Below are 26,470 nucleotides of genomic sequence, written 5' to 3' on the forward strand. Positions count from 1 at the left end.
GAAGAAATTTCAAATTTTTCATCTCAGAGGTAAAACATTTTATCTTGCTTATATTTAAGAAAAGGAAAATGTAGCATCTAGATGTAATGAACTAAAAACAGTAATGTAAAAAAAAAAAAAAATTGCAACTACCACCTTTTCAGCAAATCAAAAATTCAGGTAATTATTCAACTATATGCCCGGAATAAAGTAACAAAATTAATCAAACATGCACTGGGATTTTACTAAAAATATTAAGTATCAACTCTTCTTTTTAACCCTTATAAACAAAAGATTTTTTTCCCTCTCATTTTAGGAGGCTTTAATTACTATTAACTAGTAGTCATCAGTATTATTAATAGTTACTATAACTATTAACCCCCACCAGGACCATTTCCTTCTCTTAGGAAATTATACATTAAATGTGAGACAATATAATCTGAAGATTACTACTTACAATTGCTAAGTTATAATTTAAAACATTTCAATATGTGAACTAAACAGCATTTAGTGCTGGTGAAAGATGGTCCCTTAGGAGTCCACTGAATCAAGGGACTCGTCATCATCTAAGCAAAACCCTCAACTATATTTTAAATGTGTTCTAGAAAATAGAATGAGTGGGGTTGCCTGGGAGGTGGAGTGACAGTGGTTTTGCATTTTGGAAAAAGATCACTGTGAAACTCACCCCATCATTCTCTTCTAGAATATATGAAGGGCAACTGGTCTCACAGCTAGACTATAACAAAACGAGGAAGGAAAGAAGAAAGGAAGGAAGGAAAAAATATTTTCATTCTTAAAGAACATAATTACCCAAAATATTAAAGGGATGTAACAACTAGGTTGGAATTCACCGAAAGCAGTTATGGGAATAAAAAACAGTTACAGTGGCAATTCACTTAGTTGAATCTGACAATTCACTTATTTGGGGTAGGCAAAGAGGTCTCAGAGTCTGCTGCGCAGACTCAGGTTCCTGGCAAAGAAAACAAGAGTAAACATTTTTTTGCATCTTGTCAAATTTTTCCTTAGTGAGGGCCAAAGTTAGATGATTCCAATCACAGAAGGGCTGCAGAGATGTGGTCTGACAAGAACTGGAGTTTCGGTTAAACAACTGTGAATGTTATGGTCCAATATGTTTAAACTTCCTCTAAATGTTAAAGCTGACCAGGTTTCTCAAGTTTCCCCTAAGGGGAAGATTAGACCACAAGTGACAGTTACAATATAACTGTGCATGTAACGCCAATCCAAACAATGAAGGCTAGTGAAGTAGCAAGTTAGAGCTAGCTTTCAGTCCTTTCTCTAAAGCTGCTTTTAGTGAAACAGCACGCTCAATTATAAAGGCAGATTTGTACAGTGTACCCAATAATGGCTTTTCTATATGATGGTTTAAATATAACACTTACTATATATCATATACAAATACAAATACATATTTATACATAAACATTTATACATAATATATATAAAAGTTGAATATTATATAAATCTGTAATGTTATCTACAACATTAAGAAGTACAAGCCAAGTGAGGGCCAACTGAAGGTTAAAATTTTAGCCAGTTAAGAGCCACAGGTTCCAACATGCAGAAGGAATGAACTGCCCTTTAAAAGTAATCACCTCTTTCCAGCCTGTGGTTCTGATGAGGTTCTTTTGCTGTAAGGACAGTAACTCACACATCTGCTTTATTCTTTTTAGTTGTTCTTGGGTGTGTTTCCCGAGAGGAAAAATCTGCTTGCTTAACTCACTTTGTCATATCAGACCGCATCATACGTCACTGGCAAGCCAGGGAGTCATCTGCCTTTGGCTCCAGGGTGCCCTGTGGCTGGTCAGAAGTCAGCAGCATGAAGCAGTGTGAACATTAACCCCCGCCGGCCCTTTCGCTGTATTGCACAGTTGCTTAAGAGCATTGGGTCAACAGTCGGACTGTTTGGGGTCAAATCTCAGCTCCTCCACTAGCTGTGTGACCTTGGGCCATCATCTAAGTACACTTGTTTATCTTTAAAACAGGTATAATAAGGCCAGTGTCATAGAGTTCTTAGGAAAAGTAACAAGTCAATGGAATAAAAGGTTAGTGCAGTACCTGAAAAATAATGTGTGTGTTGAACACATAAATACATGTATATGGCCAATTTTATGTGTATATATGTGTATATACGAACATACATATGTTTAAGTCTGTATTTCTTATTCATATACAGTAAACATTTTCCCTGTAATATTTTTATTCTTTGTTGCCTGTCTTTTGGAATATATATTTCTACGTGTTTAGAAGATATATACTTTATAGTTTTATTTTGATAATTACTTTTTAAGGTAACCAAAATGAATTACTTTTAAATTTATACCTTTTTAAATTATAAAGCTTAACAATAAAAAGGCAACCTTTAGGTCCTCCCACGTGAACAAGAGGTTCAGTGTATCTTTCCTGAGCTCCCGCTGATCAGCGAATGCCTCTCAATTGCCTTTCCACATAAAATACAAGGAGGAAGCTCAGTAAGTTCTTAAGTCACCATCTTTTCTCCTCAAAACTCGACTGAAATCAATGCACTATTTTTTTGGCATTTATTGCCAGACAGGAGAAGAAAAACATCTTTGTTCCCTGGTAGCAAATATCTTGCCAGATATTTTGGCAAGGTACTTTAACATTATTCTTAAAAAGAAATGCCCAAACATATTTTTCATTGATTTCACATGAAAAATATGGGGAACACTTTCAAATCTGCACGCATGCGTGAAAACTTATTACAATGATGTTGTTCTATTTCACTTGATGTGGTTTCCCGTTTATCAACACTTGTAATTCTCTCCTGTTAGATATTCTCTCCATATATCTTCTCCCTTTTATGTTTTTATCCTTTGCATTCTGAAAGAGCCTTATCTTGTTTCTCCTTCACAACACAGACTTTATTTTCAGCTCATTACCCCCTCAAAACATGAATTTTAATATGCTATTACATTTTTAACTTAGTCTTTTTTTTATTGTTTCACTCTGATTTCATCCCATCCTACTGTCTTTTCAGCTCATAACCGTCTGACTACTTTCTGTCCCTTTCATGAGGGACAGAAATAAATCATAATAATAAGCTGAAATATTATAACAGAAGTAAATTGTAATAAATCAGTTCTGGAGGTCTACTGTTCTTCCAAATCTCCAATACGATCTCCCTTTTTCTTTTCTAGATGGACATGCTTCAGTAGGCTTGGTTAGGTTTTTCCTGTTTATCACTAAATAAGGAAAGATCTACCCATGCCTGGTGACTGCTGTGAGCCAAGGGATCCACTTGGGTGCTGGTATCAGGCCTACAGTTAGTTGGCAGGTTGAGATGAACAGGCCAATTCCAAAGTGGTTTTCATTTCAACATGAGTTTGATTAGCCTGAGAGAAAAATCTCCTGCGTTCGCCGCCTGGCTTTCTGATGCTCTGAGGGATGGAGAGCCTGTAATACTCAAAACCCTCCATGAACACAGGTCTTTCTAACTCTACCCCACCTTCAGCACTTTATTTTCACGGATCAGGATTCTCAGGATACAACAGTAATAGCCCCTAACTTACCATTCCAGCTCTCTCTGGTTATTTTCTGAGTTGTAACCTCCTACTGATTAGAAAGGCTTTGTCGGAGAGGACAAGGAAGAGGGGGTAAGAGCATTCCTGAGGATAGTTCCCTGTGCCCTTTCTGAATTATGGACAGAATTAGGGAGGAGATGGGTCTGCCCTGCTATTTTTAGGTAGTCAAAACTTATCCTATATTTTTTAACCCTGGTTCTGTTGAGTTTACAGTATGCATTTCTCCCCACTAATTCTAGTTTTATGTATTCAGAATAATTTTTTTTTCTTCCTGTCTTCTTCGGGACTGTAGTGAGAAGAGGCTCTCTTGGAGACTCTCAAGAAGCTGTCTCAGGACTACCAGCCAGAGGCCTTTTTAACTCAGAGAACATTTTTTAAAGGTTTTTTTAATTCAATGAGAAAATAAGTAAATAAGCAAAAATAAATGCATTCAGGAAGTTCTGCTGGCACTCACTACCTTTGAGAGACGATCTCTGGGCAATGTCACACTGTCCTATTAGACACCTGAAAATAAAATTCACCTGTGCCTTTCACTTACCCCCTCATCCACCCCTCTGCCCTTGGAATTCAAGTAACAGAAACACAAATGTTATAAATTTGGCAGTGGCCGACTTTCCTGAGAAATACGGTTTGGCATTCAAAGGAATTTGGCAATTTGTACTCAGTCTTTTAAAATGGCTTTTACTGCTAACCTTGACATAATTCAGGTACAAGACTTCAGATTTATCTGAGTCAACTTCAAGTTTCTTGTTTTTATGGATTTCAAGCAGCTGCTATCCACAAGCCAAAACACACAATTCTTATGCTGGATACCCTCAAGTTTTTGGCTTTTAAGCAAGTATAACTCCAATCTGTGCTCCATTTTAATCAAAATGATATAATGAGTCTGAAATAAGAAAACCTGAAGTGCAGGGAAACATTTAAAGCAGACATTTAACTTCTTCAAAAACAACAGAAATGAAGGTAAATCTATTTATCAAGGTTATAAAACTTTTGAGTTATCTGATCATGGTGTATTTCTTCCTGAGAAAAATTGCATTTACATGCATATACCCAAAACTTTGTCTTAGCTTCATGGCCTTATCCGTCTCTTTGTAATTCAATCCTTTCAAATACTTACCAGACATAAGAAAATGTTGTAAGTCACATATAAATTGGAGGTAAATTTCTGGAGTTGTATGAATGTAATAGCTAGTGAAACTTAACAGATAGAGCAGGCATAATTGAAGACCACCCAAAAAGCAGAATTCAATTACCGATAACTTCACAAGGGACTGCTTAAGGCAATCCCCACGACTGCCTGACTTGCCCAAAATGTTCTTGAATCTTGTGAATGCACCATCACTAAGAAGTCCCTTTTCTTTTGAAATATTTACACAATCACATGACCTTCAGTTTTTAAATCTCAAAAATGGTCATAATATGCCATCTTTGCAGGGTGGTTGTGAGGGTCAGATGAAATCTATAAAATGTCTGGCAGGGCCAGCGTGGTGGCTTGCACTGCTAATCCCAGCACTCTGGGAGGCCGAGGCGGGTGGATCTCCCGAGGTTAGGAGTTCGAGACCAGCCTGACCAATATGGTGAAACTCTGTCTCTACTAAAAATACAAAAATTAGCCAGGTGTGGTGGCGGGCGCCTGTAGTCCCAGCTACTCAGGAGGCTGAGGCTGGTGAACTGCTTGAACCCAGGAGGCAGAGGTTGCAGTCAGCTGAGACTGAGCCACTGCACTCCAGCCTGTGCGACAGAGCAAGACTCTCAAAAAAAAAAAAAAAAAAAAAAGCCTGGCAGAATAATTAGCAAAGACTAAATTTGCAAATGTTTAAGGTTCATTTTGAAGAAGACATTTTCAACAGTTAAACAGACCCACAGGGAAGTGTGAGACCAAAACTATAATATGCACTTTGATATACTCTAACCAAATTCATTATATCTCATTCCTTGGTACTCCACAGATATTCCTTATTATTTAGCAATAAAATCATTTTGTTCTAACTTCTTCAAATACTTCTGAATAAATAATAAACAAACTTACTTTTTGCTACCTGAAAGAACATGGTAAGATTTAAGTTAACAATGTGTAAAATGCTTTGAAATTATGCATTAATGATGCCACAAATATTCAGCTATATTTCTATAGTTGGGACACAAGAATGCAAAAAAAAAAAAATTTCAAATGCACTGTTTACTGATAAAAAAATTCTTAAGCATTGAAAATTATTTTTATTATTTATTTATGTATTTATTTAGAGATAGTCTCACTCTGTCACCCAGGCTGAAGTGTAGTGGCACAACCTCGGCTCACTGCAACCTCCGCCTCCCAGATTCAAGTGATTCTCCTGCCTCAGCCTCCCTAGTAGCTGGGATTACAGGCATGCACCATCACACCCAGCTAATTTTTGTATTTTTAGTAGAGATGGGGTTTCACCATATTGGCCAAGCTGGTTTTGATCTCCTGACCTCAAGTGATCCGCCCACCTTGGCCTCCCAAAATGCTGGGGTTACAGGTGTGAGCCACTGCAACTGGCCTCAAAAATTATTCTTTTAAATAGAATAAAAATAAAACCATCAGTGTTTAACAATAGCTAAAAAGTTAACATACTATTTCTAATATCATAAAAATTAATCTTATTAATGCCCTTGAGTAATTCTGAAAACTGCATTTTACCAAAAAACCAGTAGCAGGCTGGAACCAGTGCTTGCTGTGGCACTGGTCTCATGTGCCGAGTCTAACAGCATTATGTCAATTTTCTTCTTTAGGAGAAAGCTTGGAAGATGACAATGACAACCCCAGACAGTCACTCTGACTTCACAATGCAGCCTTGTCTAATGTCTATGCTAATGTGTTACCTCTTAGGTAGATTTAGAGGGGTCTGAATAAACAAAATGTTATAACCATCATTCTCTACTTACCTTGCAAAATTTAACAAATATGTATGAAACAAATCTGTAGGAACTCTGAGCACAGATCATGTCAACGAGTTTAGCTCTACTGCACAGATGCCGTTCAAAGGAGGCAGTAAGTTTCAAACCAGTTTAGATACCAGCAATTGCTAACTGCCCACCAACAGAGGTAGAACCTAAATATTCACACTGGTGAAACATATCTTAAAACCATACACCACGTGCATTTGCAAAAACTTGATACCAGGTAGGCACTTTCATAAGCAATAATCCCATACAATCCATGGATCAGTCTCCAATCAGATCGTGCAATGAGGTCATGTAAGTATATCTTTCCAACCATCATAGGCTGCTTCTCTGCATAAATCCTCTCACTGCATTCCCTTATTCTCATATACAGGGCTTCTGGGTTGCATTATTGGGGAAACACTACTAGTGAGAATCAATTTTTCTGGGTCTTATTTCTCCGACAATTCTTCTGATTAGGAAGAGAAGGATTGAAACAAAAACTCTGCCAAAACTCGAAAGAGACAGCATTTAGCTTTTCATCTTATAATTAGAGAACACTGGAACTAGAAGGTTAAGGAATTTATAGAAAGCAAAGCAATGTGGAATTTCTGATTCAAATAATATGTCACAGATTTATATTTCACTTATGTCTATATTCTTTACTCTCTTGGATATCAGATTTGATCATCAAATTACGGCTCCTGCAATACACTATAATAAATTCACAGTTATAACTTCAATATCAATCAAACTGTGACAGGACAGAATAATCTATAGGCATTACATAATCTACCAACTGAGAATAGAGAGATAGATGAATACAAATACATTGCCAACACCTCCATGCAAGAAACAGTCCAGAGAGGGTATTCCTGAAAATCACAGCCATGCTTTAGGTGGTATAAAGTCTTTGGGAGAAAGTTCTGCATACATAATTTAATTAAACAAAGATTTGCAGCTAATTTGTGTTGTTTTTAACTACAAGGATATATTTTAACAATGTATACACTACGTTATCCATTATATAACAATGTATACCATGTTTTGTTTTTAATTCAAAGTTATATTTTAACAATGTTTCTACTACAATAATTCTACTCACTGTATACTGCATGGAATTTTCATAGTAAAAATAAAATATCGTGGTCCTTTACATAAATTGGTAAGAAGGAATAACACATTTATAAAGTAGTCTGATATTTTGTTAAACAGCTTGACATTTTAGGTACACTACACCCAAGTAATTGAAATAAAGCCCATTTCTAGTTCGCTTCATCCCCCTCCACGTGTCCTCCTCTATTGAAAGCCTAAGGACTGCTTTGATATTGAATGGTATAAACTCAAGACCTCAAAACATTCAGATATAATCCATCATGCAATTATGCTTCTCATTTCAAGCTATCACACCACGTTATTTTCTCCTATCTGAGCCTTCAGACCAATGTTACATCCTTCCCCATGGAAATTTGTTAGCAACAAAGATACACATATAGGCAAGAGCCAGCTGTACTAACATCTGTTTGGTTTTTACTAATCAAAACACAGATATGCAAATAATGTCATATTTGGCACTCTTATTTGCCATAGGTGAAAAATTCTCCCCTTTTTGGGTGCTACTTAGCAGATGTAAGTCACCATTTGTTGTTGAATTTCAGAATTTCTAATTTTTTTTTCTAACTCAGAGAAGAAATTCTTACTAATCAGAACATCTCTTCTTGCAGACAAAGATGCATTCATCTAGAAACCAGAGAAGACTGACATCAAATTTATCAAAGATCTATTGACAAGTTAAATAGAGAGTTCCATATTTATAACAAAGAAAATTGTATTCGAATATCAACATTAACTTAGTTGCCACAAAACAAAATATGCTCCCTCTAGTTAAATAACTCCTATTTGAATCAGAGGTGTGTGAGGGCTTCACTTAGGATGTACATATAAGGACACTGGACCCTTTTCCCGTTTTTGAAAAAAGAACACAGGAAGAAAGAAGTATATAGAGTTAGAAGCCTTAACAAAAGCATCTGAACAAACATTTTAAAGGACGGAGGCAGAAACGGACACCTGGCAGAAAGCTTCCCCTCAAATAATGTCTTATTCTGCAAGCTTGGACTTAACTGTCACCACAGCTCTAGGAGAGAAGTTCTAGTAATTCCCTTCAAATAACAGACTGGGGGAAGGAGGGAGAAATGCCTTCCTCTCCTCTCTGGGCGAGAGAGCCTCCCTACTCTCGGGCCCCTCAGAGTGTGCCTGTGAATTCCTGAAGTGGTCAGGCCAGCTCAGGATCAGAACCCTCCTGCTAAAAAGCAATAAAGGTGAGAATCCTCTTTTTGTCAATTTCATTTTCAAAAAAACCATGGATACACAAATTGTTAATTAGAGCTACTTTCCTTTCACTCATACATTTTTAGGGAAACAAAATAACTAAAATTAACAGAAAACATGTTTTTAAAAAATCAAAAATGTAATGAGAATATAAATAAACGCTCATGAGAGGGTGAACCGTGTTGCAATACGTAATTTAATATGCAAATGACATATTCTCTGACCCTAAGATAAGTGGTTAGGCTAATTTGATTTTATTCAAAATAATTAGCACATTTGTTTTTTCCAGACACACTCTTTAATCAATTATATTCATTACGTCTTTTAGAAATATATTTCATTTCCTATTGAAACACAGAGGGCCAACACTTAAATTTTTATGCCTGGGTAGAAATCTCCATAATGTCCTGATGAACTTTTCTGGTTGGTCAGAAGTTAGAGACAGAGCTCAAAGGCCCTTATCTTCTAAGATCCTGTAACTGACACAACTTTCTTGCAAAAACAAAGTGGTTGATAGATGCAGAACGAGCAGTCAGCACCATAAATTGGGTGATTTTCCCCATCACTCGGGGTTAACAAGACAAACCTCCAAGTTCACAGCAAAGGCTTATTTAAGGAGGAAGGAAGGTGAAGAATGTTATGAGAAAGTATATTCTGAAAGAAAACAGAATTCATAAAGGCAGGAATTTGTAAAGCAAAGCAAATAACTTGCACAAGCACTATTTGCCTCAAGGAGACAGCAGTAGGTTATGACCAACGGGCTCAGCAGAGGTGTGTAATTTTGGATCAGGTCACTATTTTCTGTGACCTCTGTACAGTGTATCAACGTCTGTGATTTATTGCAGCCCTGCTTTCTGGACAGGGAACAACAACCATGAAGGGACACTTGAATGCTGAATGTGAAAAATGTAACAATAACATGCCTCGGGAAACCATGAAAACCAACGCCAATGGCGGCCTTTTTTTTCTGTTTAGAAGCGATTTCGATCAAAATTTAACATAAGCCATGCCAAATGCACGCTTTATGTCTTACGTTTGAAACCAGCTGAAATCCACTGTCAGAGTCTGCAGGAGGAGCCAGGGAGGGTTGTGTAGGTCAGGATGGAGGTGGAGATGCAGTAAGTAATCTCTTATGCTAGCAGGTTTCAGTACACTCCACAAACTAACATGGGCACAGACTCACTCGTCTAAATATTCTGCATTAGCATGATTTTAATTAAAGGATCTCAAAGTATGAGTTAAAACCACTGTCCTGAGAAATAGCCTCACTGGTATGGCTTACATATGACAGAGGAATATATTTTTATTCCCATATCCCTAGATCCCCACTTTCCATCAACTCATTTCCTTGTGTACAAGAGAAAATATAGGACCCTGGCTGAATGGGGTTGTGTGTAGCGCGACGGGATGCCAGGATCTGAGCAGCCTAAGCCAGAAGATTGCCTTTCAATAGCTGCCTCACCCAAGAGCATGTAACACCCACCTTGTACACCCAGCACACTCTTTATCCAAACAAAACATGGAAGAGGTTCTCTCCAAAGAACGTAACATAGGGCTCTACTGGTTTCTAGAAAAATGAAATGTCATCATCATATTGGCAATTTTAGCCCCCATGCAAAGGGAAGGAGATAAAAGGATGGGAGAAAGGGCACAGAATTTGCCCTGAGGATACTCGCTGGCCATGACAGACCCTCTACCCACTTGACTTAAGTGACTGAAGGCACTATCAGCTTAACCCACTTTCCCACCAGCAGAATTACCTGTCCCAGGCCCTGGGAAGAAAATGAAGAGTTCTGGAGACATAGCAGGCAATGGTGAAGGCCAAGGCAGAATGCCTCAGATGTGGAGGATGTGGATAACAAATAAGCTGTTATTTTCTAAAACAAGATGGGCCATTAAGCTTTGTATGATTGCACATGACATTCAGAGCACGTGGTCAATTTCAAAAGCAATGCAGAAAGTGAAATAGTTAGATGATGAGCTGCAGCAGCCCATGTTTACCAGCATACTGGGAACCTACCACACTGTCCTAGATACTTAGGATAATGGATGACCACAAAGATCCCTCCCCTTATGGAGCTTAAAAATCTAACAGAGGGAACAGCCAATGAACAATAAACATAATAGGTAAATGATATCATGGGTTAAATAATCAATGATTTGCAAAAGCAGAGAGGTAGGTCCCAGCATGGAATATCGTGAGTAGAGTCAGACTCCATGAGAAGAAAGATTTGAGCAGAGAAGTGAGAGTGGGTCAGTCTCAGATGTCTAGGGGAAGAGCTGTCCAAGCAGAGGGGACAAAGCACAGCTCTAAGGTGGAAGAGAGACATGAGAGAGCATCTCAGGGCACGCTGGCTCTTGAGTCTTAATTTCATCTTTTATCTTTGCTTTCTAGCGCAAAATAAGGACTTGGGCCATGCTTACTAAATGTATTTAAGTCCCAAAACATCCAAGATTATCCAATTAGAACAATTCATTCAATCTATATGCCAGGGCTTCCTAAAAAACTGCATGCAAAATGTATTGGAAGAAAGTACAGCGCCGTATATAAGATTTCCTAAGGGTTTCTGACTCTTTCTCTCAAAAAGTAAAACGTCACAGCTTTATTTCCAAGAACATACAAGCAAAGTAGAAAAGTAAGACTCTATCGTACAGGGAGGAATCTCTCACAGAATGTACTTTTGGCCAGAGTCTAATGACAACTTCCTTTCAAAAACAGAGAGGATAGCAAGGCTCAGCAGGACACAGACACACGATTGGCATGCAGGCTGTCCTCACACCGTCTATCTACCCTGCTGCCCATTAATGAGGTGTGCCAAGTCCACAAAACAAATCCTAGACCTGGGGCGGGGGATTGGTGAGGAATAACCTTCTAAAAGCAATAAACACAGCATAACATGAAAAACTGGCTAAGTCAGGTGGAGGTGGAGGGTGTTAAAAGGAAAAAAAAAAAAAGAACTAAAGAATTCAATTACAGTAAGAACAGAACAGAACTATCATTTCTTGCCTTCATACAATTTGTCACTGCAAAAGCTTTTCAAAGAAATACAAACGGAGGCAAAAGAAACCAGTCTCATACGTTCCAACATATACCATTTATCCTTATAACTACTTTCCATATCAATTCAACATGCAACTCATAGGAGCTATTGAATTCGCACTTCGTAGGAATATTTAAATGAGAATACAAGACCAACATTTCTAGAAAATTGAATGTTTAGTATTATACTCCCCACATGGCCCCCCCGCCCACTCTCTTTTCAACCTTTCAGTTATTCCTAATTTCTCATTTATATTCAGGCTCTAATACTTTTATGCCATTATCATGGGTCTCTTTCTTGAATTCTGCTAAAAATTTTCATTTCACTCCACCTTTCCATGTATTAAAGAAAAATGGAAAAGCTCCTAAAAATCTCAATTGTCATCACATTACATGAGAAAGGAAGCATTATAAAATAGTTTAGGATATAAAAAGAGAAAATGATTTTTTCTATAAGGAAAGACTTGCTTTTCTGTACACCATATCCAAAGAAACTTACACCTGATAGCAATTATCAAATGCAATTTTGCTGAAAGACTGCTTTTACAAAATTGTTTTGTAACTATTCTTGACAAGGTGCCCTTATTCCACCTTGTAAATAATCTTCTCTAATTCAACTGAGATATTTTTATGATTCTGTAAAGCTCTGTATTCTGGGAAAAATTAAATCACTTTTTCTTTTGAATTAGCCTACTGAAGAACATGTTTTTAACTTAAAAAAATAAAAGGTGAAAAATATATAACTTGGTGGAGAAAAACGATTATACATATGTATCTTCAATCTGCTAAGTGCTGCAATGGTTGACAAAATCACTTATGTATGTGTGGAGAGTCATGGTTTTTTGATTCATCTGCAAAGCAAAATTAACTTTGGCTTTTGAACAATATAATAAAAGATATTATTTGAACATTATAAAGTGTAAGATTTATGAAATAAGTATCCCTTCTGGGCTGGGTGTGGGAAAGAAAAGGGCTTCCCTTCAGGTATCATTAATAAATTCCTTGACTTTAACACAATATTCCCAATCTATTATTACTCAGTACTGAAAGGCAGCTCTTACCCTTGCATTCTGTTTCTCGGTTCTCATTGTCTTATTCACTTGTGTTAGAAAAAGGCAACATTAAAGAAGGCATAACACCTTATTAATGGTACCAGAATCTCTTCCAGAAATATCCTGTGATGCCAGTCAGGTCTCCTCAATATATAACTACTGCAGTTAGGCCCACCCATCTTAAACATTCCTTCCCATTCCCTTCTTAGATCCTAAGAAAAAAGACTACAAGAGAAAAAAGAAAAATGCATGTGATTTACTAGTGAGGAAACCGGTATTTGACAAAGCTGATAACACTAAAGCTGAGCATAAGGCTTGTCTCTGTGTGAAACCAAACAGAAGATAAACCTTAAAGACACAGTTGTGCCCGAAGCGCAAGTATGGACCATCTCCAATAAGCAATAAGTGGTTTTTGAATGAAGGTGGTTTCCATTTAAGAAAAGTATTCAGTGAGTGTTTTTTCCCCTCATGAAGGTGAACCAGACTATAGGCATTAATGCTACAAATGACACTACCCACAAAGGAAGTGAAATCCCTTTACTTTTATACTAACTATAGGATTGGGTTTCAGCTTTGCCCACAGCGATCCTGGAGAGGAAACCAAGAGGTAGATACCGGGTTACAAAAACAATGGTTTCTTCTCAGCTGAGTTCTGTGGTCATTCTATTACTCTCTCTATTTTTCCATACAAATCATGTTAAACATACTTACATTAGACTTACCCTCCACTTTCCCAAAATTATTATTAGATATACACAGGTTGAGTATTCCTTATCTGAAATGCCTTGAACCAGAAGTGTTGTAGATTTCATGTTGTTCTGGATTTTGGAATATTTGCATTATACCCCTTGACCACTCTTTTTTTTTTTTTTTTTTTTTTTTGAGACGGAGTCTTGCTCTGTAGCCCAGGCTGGAGTGCAGTGGCCGGATCTCAGCTCACTGCAAACTCCGCCTCCCGGGTTTACGCCATTCTCCTGCCTCAGCCTCCGGAGTAGCTGGGACTACACTCTTAATCTGAAAATCTGAATTCTGAAATGCTCTAATGAGAATTTCCTTTGGGTGTCAAAAACACAAATTTCTAGTTGTGTAATGACTGACCAAGCTTTTTTGCACCACACATCAATTCAGGTGCAGTTGCCAAGATAACTTCTGCCCAGAACATAACAACTCAACCCAAACTTAAGACTTTTCCTTAAAAAGAAAAAGAAAGGGAGTCATTAAGCAACCACTTATCAATACTGACCTTGTTGTTCAACATCTGCTTCAGTTTTCGAAGAACCTGGTGCAACAGGAAGAGGCCGAGGCGGCCGGGGCTTTGGCGTGGGAGGCGAGATTTTTTTCCTTCCAATATATTCTACATAAGTTCCCGGAAAGTCCCCCCTTTCCCCTGTGGTTTCATTATAGCCATTTAACCAGCCAATTTCTTCAGGCCTGGCTTCCTGTCCATCACTGAATCCAAGAGCTACTAAGGACCCTTTATTCACAGTCAATATGTCACCCAAGTGCAAGTCAATATCTTCTTCTCTTTCTTTTTTATAATCATACAGCGCTCTGTACTGGTACCCCTCAGCACTCATGTTTGCAAATCTGCTACCATACAACAGTTGAGCCTGGCTGTACAGAGCAGTCTGATTTTACGTTTTTATGAAAAGTGAATTCAGACAGTGTGTTAGAATTCCTATTATGTGTCCAGCAGAGGACAAAGGACCACTCTCCAAAGGTTTAAGAGGAGAGGTGACTGGCCATACGGCTGTCCATCTGTCCTCCATCAATGGTGTGACCGAAGACAGGGCTCCACTTCCTCTGCGTGCCACAGTCCTCCCACTGGCTTCCTTTTCAGCAACTTGTCAACACTTTGAATCCAGGCTGACTCTCACAGCGAGGCCCAATCCTTTCTGACACTTTTGTCACACTGTCCATCTGTCGTCTGATTGTACCGTGGCACTCCACACACGAGCTTCACCTAGGAATGAAAAAAACGAGACTTAAGAATGAACACCACACTTTGCCATCTGTATTACTTGGAATTTCTACTTCCATTCAACAAGTACTTAATCGATTTGGCAGACAGACACAGGCCAGTGTGCTATTGCTTGACACAATATACACAACAAAGATTAGTAAGGCAGTCGCTGCCTTCTAAGAACACTGGGCGGGGGCAGAGGGGAGGAGTGTCGGCATGAGGCAATGTCTCAGCGATAAGACTAGTACACAAAGAGCCACAACACTAGTACATGTCATAAGAGAGGCAGAAACTAAACACTACAGGGTTCAAACGAGGGAGAAAGCACACTAACTGCAGGAATCTGAAGACAGAACGGAATGTGTGGTGAGATGCTAGTTACAGAAGTGACTAAGAAAATGTCATATTCTGAGAAGAGCTAGAACAGGCAGTCTGAAGCCAAAGAGGGAGCAGTGGGATTGGGGTTAGAGATTTAGGTAGGGGCTGTAGGACATCATGCACGCCCATGCTGAGTTTGTGAGTGATTCAGTCCACCATGTGGAACACTGAAAGGGCTTGGTGAAAAGTGAGCAATAGGATCAGAGGTGCACTTGAGGAATATCAGTCTAACCACAATGTGTGAGAAAGGTATGTTGCAGAGGTCTGGCCAAGAGGCAGTGAGGACACAAACCGAGGTGGCAGCAGGTGTGGAAAGGGGAGGAGTGAAATAAACACTGCAGAGAAAGAACATGTGGGATGTGGCAAATGCTTAAATGTGGGGCGAGAACGAGAGGAGCAAAGGACGCCTGATCCCGCGTGAATGAGAGTTTGTAGCACTATCAGGCAAAGAGAAGCCAGGTGACCTGATGTGCTGACGGTGATTCTGGGCGCCCCTGTGCAAGTGTGCTAGCGGCTGATAAAACCCTGGTCTGTGATTCAGAAGAGGAAACACACTAGGGACTTGGCAATCAGCCACAATTAGGCAAGGCTGAACTCAATGGAATGGAAGCGCTCACAAGGACAAATTAAAAGTTAAAAAGAAAAAAAATGATCCAAGGGCCAAATAGTGAAGTTCAATGTATGTAACTGAGGAGGGAAAGTCAGGGTTTACAGACAACGTCCCAAAAACAAGGAAGAAGAGTTCACGTAGGAAAATGTGATCCCTAAGACTAAATCCTACAAAGGCATCCAGACAGGAGAGACTGAGTCAAGGCGAAATAATTTGGGGCTTCGCCCATGATGGAATCATCACACAGATTCCAGTCCAGTAGTGAGGACAGTAAGAACGTCTTAAGGAGTTCAAAAATATCAGAGAGGAAGTAGCAACGGCTGCTGCAGATCACTCTATAAAGAGAGCTTGATGGAGGAAATGGGAAATGGAAGTGTTTTTCTTTTTTGTTCTTAAACATAGTGGAGGCAAGGGAATTAGAGAGTTACTAAGTCAGAGTAGATGGCTGAGAACGGCATGTACACATATACACTTTGTACTCCAGGCATTTCTCAATGTTATCTTTATTATAAAGAGTAAAAGTCACCCAAAGGTTTCAGTTAAGCTGGCTGCACAATAAAGCAATAAAAACAATAGCCACACAATTTCAGTGGGCTATATCAAAGAGAGCTTTTATAAGTTTTAAAGAGTGGAACACTTTAGAAGTTTAATATTATAGGCACTCGTCAGTGGAGGCATCTTAAGAAGCAAAATCTAATCACAGATTAATTGTTATGTTGGCATTCAGAAGTGTAAAGTATTCAACTTTACATGGTTAAAGCCTCTTAGCTGTAATACAATAACACACTTAGGAGAGTTACATATTAAAAGAAGCAAAAACAAACACTGGAAGTCTTTGTGGAACAAGAATATTAATTGGGGACAGTACTCTACTCTGCATTTCAGTTGTCGGAGAAAAGAATTAAAGAAACCAGTAGAGCATATCAGAAAAATAAGCCATATTATTTGTTTAAAGAAAGCCTTTCCTTTTGAAAGATCCAGAATCAAATTGAATATTCACTGCATAAATTCACATGAAAATGTAGAACTAGCAAATCTCATTTTTAGTACTAATGTACTCTGTACAAAAGAGACACGGACCTCTAAAGAACACGAACATTTACATATCCCTAAATGCTTAGAAACCAGGCAATATGCCTAAGAATAATTTAATTCCTCCAAATCTGCCTTGAAATTTTTGTTAGCTTTTCCTGGCAATGTATGTCTTTTAGGGGAAAAAAAAAAAATCCTCAACCAGTAGGCTGGGTAGATCTTTATGCCAGCTGCTTCCTAGCACTTCCTTTATTCCAGCCACCCAGTGGGCCAGTTTGGTGGGATTCCTAATAGAATGGGAAGTATAATGAACAAACTCTCCGCCATCTTCAATCCCCCAGGAACCATCAAGCAAGCCCCTGCCCACAGCTTACCTCTGAAGCTGTGCCTTGCCAGGGGGCTCTGTATTAAAAAAAGGCTCCAGGTCTTGTCAAGGTTTTACAAACCTAAAAGCTGTGCTTGACTCTGCCTGAGGCTAAATTTGTGCAAAGGGAAATAGAAACCTAAGGAACATGATGACTTTTTAGAGGCTAGACACTAGAGAGGCAATCCCTGTCAGAAGTGACAGAGAACTAAAGGTCTCTACAAACTCTCCCTCCCTTGCCACCTGTAAGAAGAACCTTACTTTGTGTGTAAGAAGAACCCTGTGCAGAACTCTGGGTCCTCATCTGATAAAAAGAACCACAAATCTTCTATGACTCTAGGATTGTAAATAGAACACACCATTTCTGTCTTCTGAGATCCCAAAGCAAGGCCAGGAAGACGGATACAAACAGGGCATCCACCCATTGATGCAGACATTAATTCAAGGCCAGCCATTAGTCAGTGTCAATTAAGTGGTCTGAGGGCAATGTTGTTTTTAAAAAAAAAAAAAAAAAAAAAAAAAAAAAGAGAGCAGACAAGTCATTGGGGTGGGGACAGGACCACAAGGTGATAAGGTGTAGAGAGCCCTTAGCTAGATAGAGAAGGCAGCCACCCCTACTCTTTTGCACACTGTACACTTTCTCCTGACTGCCATGTCCATTTTGATGTCTGTCATTCTTGAGGATTGAATGGGTTAATACACATAAAGCTCCAGTTAAGCATTGGGTGATGACGATGATGATTGAGTTTGTACACATATAGCTCCAATTAGTATTAGATGATATGATGATGCTGACTATATATAGTCATATATGTGTGTGTGTGTAGATAACTATATAAAAACAGGTACTATCAGTAGTCTCACTTAACATAGGACAGAGAGTATCTCTGTCATGATAATACTCAGCAATTGTGAAGAGGAACTAGAATTCAGATCCAGGCAGTCTGACTCTGTAAGTCCCATTTTTAACACCTCTAGCATCTACTGCCTGAACTCAACTTGCTTTGGTGTCAATGATGCAGATTCCTGGCCTACACAGGCTGATCACTCCGATTAACCTTAACTGTCTGTGTGCCTCTTCAACTCTCTCAGACAGCGGCTTTACTGATAGTGTATGTGGCTCTTTCACACTACCTGCACACACAAAAAAGCTATTTTAACTCGGCAGCAGTTCCATCAACTCCAAAACCCAGCATCTCAGCCATGCAAATTTTCTTCCAAAGAGACTTCATTAAAATGTGTCCCTGCCAAAGAAGTCCATAAACTAGTGAATAAAAGAATACTGGGCACACCACTTCTGGAAGGCTGCCCACTTCTGGAATCCTGCCTATTTCTGCTCTATGAGTTTAGCTTCTGCCACCTGTATCCTTCTTAGCACCTCTGCCTCCTGCCACTATCCCAGGCCCCTCCACTGAAAAATTTCCAACAACTCAGCTCCTACCTGGGGGGATATGGCACTGCCACAAGGACTGTTACATTTAGAGGACTGGGAAGTCCTCTTTTCTCTCATCCTCAAATTCTTCACAGTACTGCACCCAGCAGCTTGAGGTATTTGGCAATACCTGTGTAACCAACCCCCTGCACCGAGATGGACCTGGAGCCTAAACTATCCAGATCAACAGGATTTTTCCTCAGATTCACTCTAGTATGCCTCCATTCTCTTTCGCTACATATACCTGTCCACTGAACGATTTTCACCCAGTTGTGACATGATTATTCACATAGCAAAGGTTTTTTATATGTAGATAACATTATCTACAATGTAATATTTTCAAATAACCAAGGCAGTTTTTTGATATAGGCTCCAAGCTAGTGCATGCATAAGTTATTGTAACAAAGGGTATAAAGGAATCCTACGAACAAGTAAACTAACTTACTCTTATACAATATCATATGCAACAGTTCAAAATTTTAAGGAATTTTTCTCCAGTCTTTCAATCCTTCTAATGACTGCCTGCAATCCCATTAATCAGAAGCATATTTTCTGTCCCTGCCAAGATAGAGAGCAATTCTCTTTCTATTCCCCAAAATGAAATTGTTTCTGATGTTTGACAAGTAGCAATCCAAAGCTACTTAAAGTACAACTGCTGTAAAGTAGATTTTGTGTGTAACCCTCTAACCTATAGGCATTTTGGCAAAGAGCCAAACAAAAAACCCTCTCTGACTTTGTTGAGTTACTCCATTCCCCCTTTAGAAATGGCAAGAATCTGGAAAACGTGATGGAGAGGCAGGAATACAGGATATTTCTAAATCACATTAAATTGATCAAGAATATATCCAAGTCATGTGATTCTATCTCCCAATGAAATTAAAAGTTTGGCATTGGATGGCAGAGCAAAATGGGTCTTCAACCAAGGCAGGAGAGTATGGAAGGATTTCTGGGCCCACAGCCCATATCTCTCTACATTCCGTCTTTCTAACTTCAGTGTGCTAGCTCAGAGTCTAGGTCAAGTTCCTCACCTAAATGCATACAGTCTTTTAAAAAATCATTATTTAAAAATGTTTTACCTTCCAAATCATGGTGTCCCAGAAATCATGAAAATCAAGCTGAACAAAATTAAAATATCCTAGTCCATTTTGTGTTGTTATAATGGAATTCCTGAGACTGGATAATTTATAAACAACAGAAGTATATTTGGTTCTGGAGGCTGGAAAGTCCAAGAGCACGGCACTGGCATCTGGTGAAGGCCTTCGTCCTCCCTCCTCTTGCAAGGGCAAGACAGCAAGATGGGGCCAAACTCGAGTTTATAACAAGCCCATTCCCAAGATAACTAAGCTACTCTTGCCATAATGACATTAATCCATTCATGAGAGCACAGCCTCCTATTAGGCCCCACCTCCCAACACCATTGCATTAGGGATTACATTTCCAACATGTAAGTTTTGGAGGACACATTCAACCCATAGCACCTAGTAAACATAATAAATTGCCTTCAATTTGAAATGATGAACTTGGGTGAATTTTATGGTATGTGGATTTTATATCAATTAAAATAAAATGAAAATAATGGGCTTAGATTAACCCCAAATAATAGACATCAAATTCATTTCCAAACCAACCAACTAAACAGAATGTGTTGCATGCTGCCATGCTCAGGGCTGGGTGTGTGGTGTGGGTAAATAGGGTGTATAGGCTGTAATTCTCACCTACAAGCCCTTTTGGTGTTGTGTTTATGGGGCGAGGGAGAGGAGAACAGGTAGCACAAGCCCAGGTAACACAACAAGGAGACAGGGCTCTTCAGAAAGCAGCCAACATGATGGGAAGGCACTGCAGGAGACACAGAGGAATGACCCTGGCCCAGGTGATGGCAACGCTTTGGAACGCAGTAGCCATTACGCGGAGGCTGGGAGAAAGGGTGACATAGCTTCTGGGACCTGAGGGACAGAACCTATCACCCAGAAAAGGCCATGAGGCTGACCATTCCGGTTCTCTGCATCCTCACAATGGAGAGGACCTGAGGGGGCAGGAATGAGAAGACTGAAGGGGATGATTTTAAGTCTTTCTTTTTTTGAAAAAAAAAGATGCTATTCTGTAAACTTCTTGGCAAGGTTAGTATGAACACTGAGCTTCAGATTCAAGCAGCTGCCCCAATCAGTACCTAAATATGTAACCTCAGGAAAGTTACTTAAACCTCTCTGTGGCACAGTTTTATCAAGCAAACCTACACCTCACAGAGTCACTATGAGGATTAACAAAATGACACTTAGCTCCATACTTGATAATAGGAGCTTAGGATAATTAATGCCAACATAGTACTTACTATGTGCCAGGCACGAAGTTCTCAGAGTTGTACATATATCAACTCATTTAATCATTACAACCACTCTAAGTACAACTATTATCCCCATTTTACAGATGAGAAAACAAGCAGATAAAAGTTAAATACTTTGCCTAAAGTTACATAGCTAGTAAACTGCAACTATGATATTACTGTTACTTCTATTAGTATTGAATGTCACCTACTGTTATTTATACAATTCAGATTTAACAGAGGAACAAACATTTGTGAGGAATTTTCTTCTGCATTGCCTCTTAACTCGCAAACAGTTCTAAATGAATCCTGAATGTAACTAAAATAAAACTCCCTGCTGTCTTAAACCCCTTTTGGAGTAAATAGATAAAGGCTAAGTGTGGACTTTGCCCATGTAGTTCTCTCCTTACCTGGGATAGAGGACGGCTCCGCAGAGGTCAGGACAAAGGAGGCCTGGGAGAGGCCAAGGGATGTGTCCATGTGTGCGCATCCCCAGGATGTAGAGATAAGTAGCTCATGGTACAGCCCTTGATCCTGGGGCAGAACCCCAGGCTGGGACACTGGGACATCCAGAGAGGAAGACAACAGGCAAGGAATGGCTGGCCCAGATGCCTTGGCTTTATTAGCTCACTGCACCCACTGGTGGAGTCTCCTCACACTTTGGCCAGACTCCTGTGACTTCAGTACTCTGTTGGATGATCATTAACCTGACAACTATTTTGACTACAGGTGCCTGTGGATATGTATTTGATTTACTTTAAGGAAAACAATGTGAGCAGAATAAAATCTCCAAAGATGTTTCTACAGTAGACTTTTTTTTCTAGTAATGCTATACTACAATCACTCCAGTCTTTCAAATAAACAAACACCTAACACCTAAATAAATAAATGCCAAACAGACAAGTTTATAAGTAATTATATAGTCTATTTTTTCAGCTCATGTGGCTTAATGTACATGAAATGGTCATTAATTGCTAGTCTTTTAGGCAAGTAACTCCATACAAGTATTGGTAGAATCATGGCAAGTAATCACATTAGGGTGTATGTAAAGGAGGCATGGGAAAATGCAGTAAATGACATGAATACTTTGAAAATTAATTACAACCTAGGTTTTTGATAAAAAGCTGTGATATAATTTATATTCTGCTTTCTAAAGTAAAAACTAACTTGATAATTCCTTCCACTGATAACTAACTTTCTAGGCTTCCAGGGCTTCATTAAAATGCTTCATTCTCTTACCTTCACTTGCAAATCCTGTGCCCTTCAAGAGGGAGAGCTGGAGGAGCCCATATGAAACATACAATATCATGTGCATTGTGTATGCCTTGACGTGACAGAATTCTAAAACCCAACACAAACATTATCTCAACTGGCTATATTCTACTTGAGCATAAAAATCAATTTTTTTTCAGCCTGCTCATTCACCATCTCTTTATTCAATAAAACAAGCATTTTGCAAATCACAAAATGCACACACAATAAAAGCTGAACTAGAATTGTTCCTATTTTAATGATCATGTGAATAATCTTTCAGACTGGATGCCTTTTTACAATACTCCCCTGAATGACCTAAGAGAAAAAAGGAAATTTCAATCAACATATCAACCTAAAAATTACATGACATTCATGGAAAAATGTAACGAAATGGCCAACACTTTTAACGGTACAAAATTTTGGTTAGTTTGAGTAGGTTTGCATTTACAATTCAAAGTCCTTCAAAAATCATTTTAGGTGAAACTGACATTACCAGAAGATAAACGCATATCACCATCATCACTGTCAATAATCAAAATATGTATTCCCATGACTTATTGTTCCACTTCTGTTTCCCAAAACTAACTTTATTCTGTGAGGATTTCCTGCGCTTAGTACATTTAAACTCAAAAAATTGCTAAAGAAAAAACATTTAATAAGTGGGAAATAAAATGCTTTTTACACTGACTATACAGCATCATGGATATGAAAAGACTCATTTTTAAAAAGCAGATTAAAAAAAGCAGATAAAACATCAGATAGTAGTGTGTACACTGCAGAGTTCTGTTATGCAACTAAGAACAGGTCCCAAGTCAAGATGAAAGTTAAAAGTAAATGCACATTACACTTTGCAAGCCAGTATCAGATACATTAAACTTTCTTCCAATCATAAAAATCTATATACACTTCTCTGGAAAAAGCAGTATGACCTGCATATAAAAGCTGAAGAGGCAAGCAGTGACATTACCCAGCAGTTGTGCAAGGCAGGGAGCCTCATCCTCTGGCCTTTCCAACTTAAACCTTTACTCTGAACCAACATTTCTTCCCAAACTTTAGCCGTGCGCGCGCGCGCACGCACGCATGCACGCACGCATGCACGCACACACACACACACCACATTACTCTTATTTTCTTTATACTGGTCAGAAACATTTGCTTCCCAAAGTTTACTCAACTTTTGCACCTAAGAAAACTATTATCTGCTTGCTTCTAAACTGTTTTTCAAGAACAGTGTAATCTGTCAAAAAGTTATAGCTAGTGAGTTGCTTTTTCTTCCTTTTCAATGTTAAAAGATACTTGTGGCCTTCTGTGCAGAAGTCACCAAATTCCTAGTAATTCAAACTGTGACGATCTAATACTCTAATAGCCTGCTTAAGAAATGAACCTATCTGCCTATTCCAACCCTTCCTACCTAATATCTAACCATCTTTAAGATTGCCAAAACGTAACAGAACTAATGAAGTATTAAAATATAACTCCACATCAAGCCTTGACCAATAAGCTCTGTGAATATCCCGCCTGATTACTAAATCTTGAGCCTCATCACACCAAAATGACAATCTTATGTTGCATTCAAAACCCGGAACTGCTTTATCCACTGGTACTTTGCACTGGCTGACAAAGAGGAAAAGAACAGAAAAAAAACCTAAAATCATGAAGCCCCCAAATAAAGAGCAGACACCAACAGCGCTGCAGCTCAAGGGATTAACGGTGGAAGTGAGACCTTTCCGGTATTAATAGCGCCCCGGGAAACAGAAGAATTCCCCCAAATCCAGTTGACATACATTCTGCATTCAACATGTAACAGCCATTCTGCGTATACCCTTGCAGTTCAGGCTCCAATTCTGGTTCCCAAAGTGTATTTCTGTACAGGAGTGCCTGGCCAGAGGTTTTCTGTTCTCTTTGTCTTGTGATCTGGGGGGCAGTTTCTGAGCTTAGGTTAGAGCTGTGGTTAGAGTTCACTAGTGTAAGAGCTGTGGTTTCCAGAGAATTGCCCACGATATTTTAGCTCCGGGTTCCACGCTCCCTGGCTTTCCCCAGCCGGCTCCATATTGCTGGGCAGGTCCCTCCCGTCTCGCCCCACGTTCCAAAAAGCTGGATTTCCGGGCTGTTCCAAGACCCCACTAAATATGCCTCCAACAACCTGCCCAAGCTTGGCTGGCACTAGACGCCGAGTTAGGGCCCCAGCGACCAACCGCCCCGAGGCGCACTTCCCCCACCCCGGAAGAGGAGGGCGGCAAACTTCGGAAGGCGGGGGTTAGGGGACTAGCTCTGCGGACCACCGCCGCCTCTCCCGCCCCGGGAAGGGCCGGGGCAGCGACCCTGGCTGCAGCTGGAGGACCACGGGCGAAGGGAGCGTTCCTTCCCGCAACACGAAGGCAGCGGCCAGGGCGCTCTCCTCCGGTGAGGGGCCGCGGAAAACTGCAGCAAGGCGACAGCAGGGACCCTCGGAAGTGTGCGATGATGGAGGGTGGGGGGAAGCCCGAGCTCGCCGGCAACTCCGGGGGCAAATGCGACCGGCGGCGTGCAGGACCAGCTCACAGGAGGACAGGGGAAACGGGAGCCAGGATGGCCGGGATCTCGCAGGACGCCGGCAGCGCGAGGGGGGAGCGCTGTCCGGTGGCCAGGAGATGCCGGAGGCGGGGAGGGCCAGTGGCCGGCCAGCTTCCCCGCGGCGGGGCTCTGCAGAAGGAGAAGCGGCTGCCAGTGACAGGAAGAGAGCCGCGGCAGCCGCGCACACATTCACCGCCTCCCCCGCCCGAGCACACACACCCGGGGCCACCGCTGCCTACCTCCCCCGCCTGCCGGCTTCCTTCCTCTGCGGGGCCCGCGCTGCAGCGGCGGCCTCCTGCCCGCTCGGTTCCGACGCGCCTCCAGCCCGGCTGCGACCCGCCGGCCGTGCCCGATCTGTGCTCGCCGTCTCCGACCGCTAGCCTGCCGCCCTCGCCGCGGCCACTGCTTCCTCCAACTCCGCTCCAGCTGCTCGCGACTCCTCTCCGTGTGCCCGCAGCTCCAGCGCCCGGCGCTGGCCCCGCCTCCGGCCCGGCCCCGCGCGCCCCGCCCCCGAGCCCACACCAACCAGAGTCCGCGGCTCCGCCCCTTTCCGCCCGCACAGCTCCGGCCTCCGAGCCGGCGGCCGGCGGTGGGGGAGCGAGCTCCGGCCTGGCGGACCTTTCCTGCCACCGCCCTCGCCTTCCGCCCCCAGCCGCGGGGATGCCCCGGGCGGCCGTGCTGCGCGCTGCCTCTGCTGCGGAGTGCTCTGGCTCTGCGCGTCCCGGGCCGGCCCGGCTGCTGGGCGTCTCCCAGCGCAGAGGCGGAGGGGTTCGGGGAGGTCGAAGAGAAGTTCAGACCTCCCGGGAGGCTGGCTGTGTCTCTAATCCGAGTGTCTTGCAGCCAACCCCAGGCTTTTTCGAGCCCCTAGCGCCCCAGCAGAGTGGCTGGGGTGGGGAGAACTCGGATTCCGGAGCTCGCCAAAGCGGGGAGGCCTTGCAATTCCTGGCCTCGCCAGCACAGCCTCCCCAGTGGGCGGAAAACCCGCGCCACCCGCTTGGCGCTCCGGGGGTGAAGGAGGGGTGAAAGGGTGAACCGGAGGGACGGGCGCCCGCAGCCTGCCGCTGGCTGACTCCGGCAGTCTGGCACCGCCACCTCCGGGAGCCAGGCGGACCCACGAGAAGGGAAGAGAGTTTTCTGAGGGTGTACGCTGATGCCTTCCAGTCCTGAGATGACAGAGCAAATGGAGGTCACTCAGGCAGACCACGGGCCCCTCGGCGTTCGCGGGGCCGGTGGCGGCGGGCAGGAGGGGTTCGGAGGGAAGCTCGGGTGAATTACATTGTCTCTTAAAGGTGTTAGTTTTGAAATGCAGATTCTTCAAGTAATAATTACCTAAATTGCTCCAGAAAAAATTGATGTTGGTTCAAACCTTCCACTGATGATAAGATGGAATGCCAGCACCCCGTGTGTGCCACTCTTTCATATTAAAACATGTGAGAATCTGCTTCCTAAAAGCTCTTTCCAGATTCTCCTTTCTGCAACTTAAAGCCCTGCACCTGCCCACCCTGCGTGCCTAAAGCCCTTTTATAGTTCCCTCCCAGTTTCCTTGCAAGAAAACTCTTTTAAAAACAAACAAAACCTAAGCACTTGGCCTCTGTAAAACGTTGAATTTGGTGGTTTATTCCTGTGGGCGTTGGAAGTAGAGGGAAGAACGTCCTAAAATTCATCGCTTATCCTTAAAAAAATATCATTTTTAAAGGT

At 41.1% G+C, this 26,470-nt stretch overlaps 1 protein-coding gene across 2 annotated transcripts in view; it reads right to left on the reverse strand.

Annotated features, from left to right (window-relative positions):
- The window catches only part of LOC105475205 (phosphoinositide-3-kinase regulatory subunit 1), an 86,307-nt gene extending 61,107 nt beyond the window's left edge, over positions 1–25,200 (reverse strand). The window contains exons 1-2 of one of the 2 annotated variants that reach the window (XM_011730287.3): positions 25,012–25,200; positions 14,110–14,829 (exon numbers count right to left, since the gene is read on the reverse strand). In XM_011730287.3, coding sequence (XP_011728589.2) covers positions 14,110–14,443 — 334 coding nt within the window. In that variant the 5' untranslated portion in view covers positions 14,444–14,829; positions 25,012–25,200. Of the gene's footprint in view, positions 1–1,592; positions 2,232–14,109; positions 14,830–25,011 lie in introns of those variants that run through there. The other variant, XM_011730289.3, reaches the window with a different exon arrangement.
- Between the last annotated feature and the right edge of the window lie 1,270 nt (positions 25,201–26,470).

Source organism: Macaca nemestrina, chromosome 6 (assembly GCF_043159975.1).
Source record: "Macaca nemestrina isolate mMacNem1 chromosome 6, mMacNem.hap1, whole genome shotgun sequence".
Classification (NCBI taxonomy): Eukaryota; Metazoa; Chordata; class Mammalia; order Primates; family Cercopithecidae; genus Macaca; species Macaca nemestrina.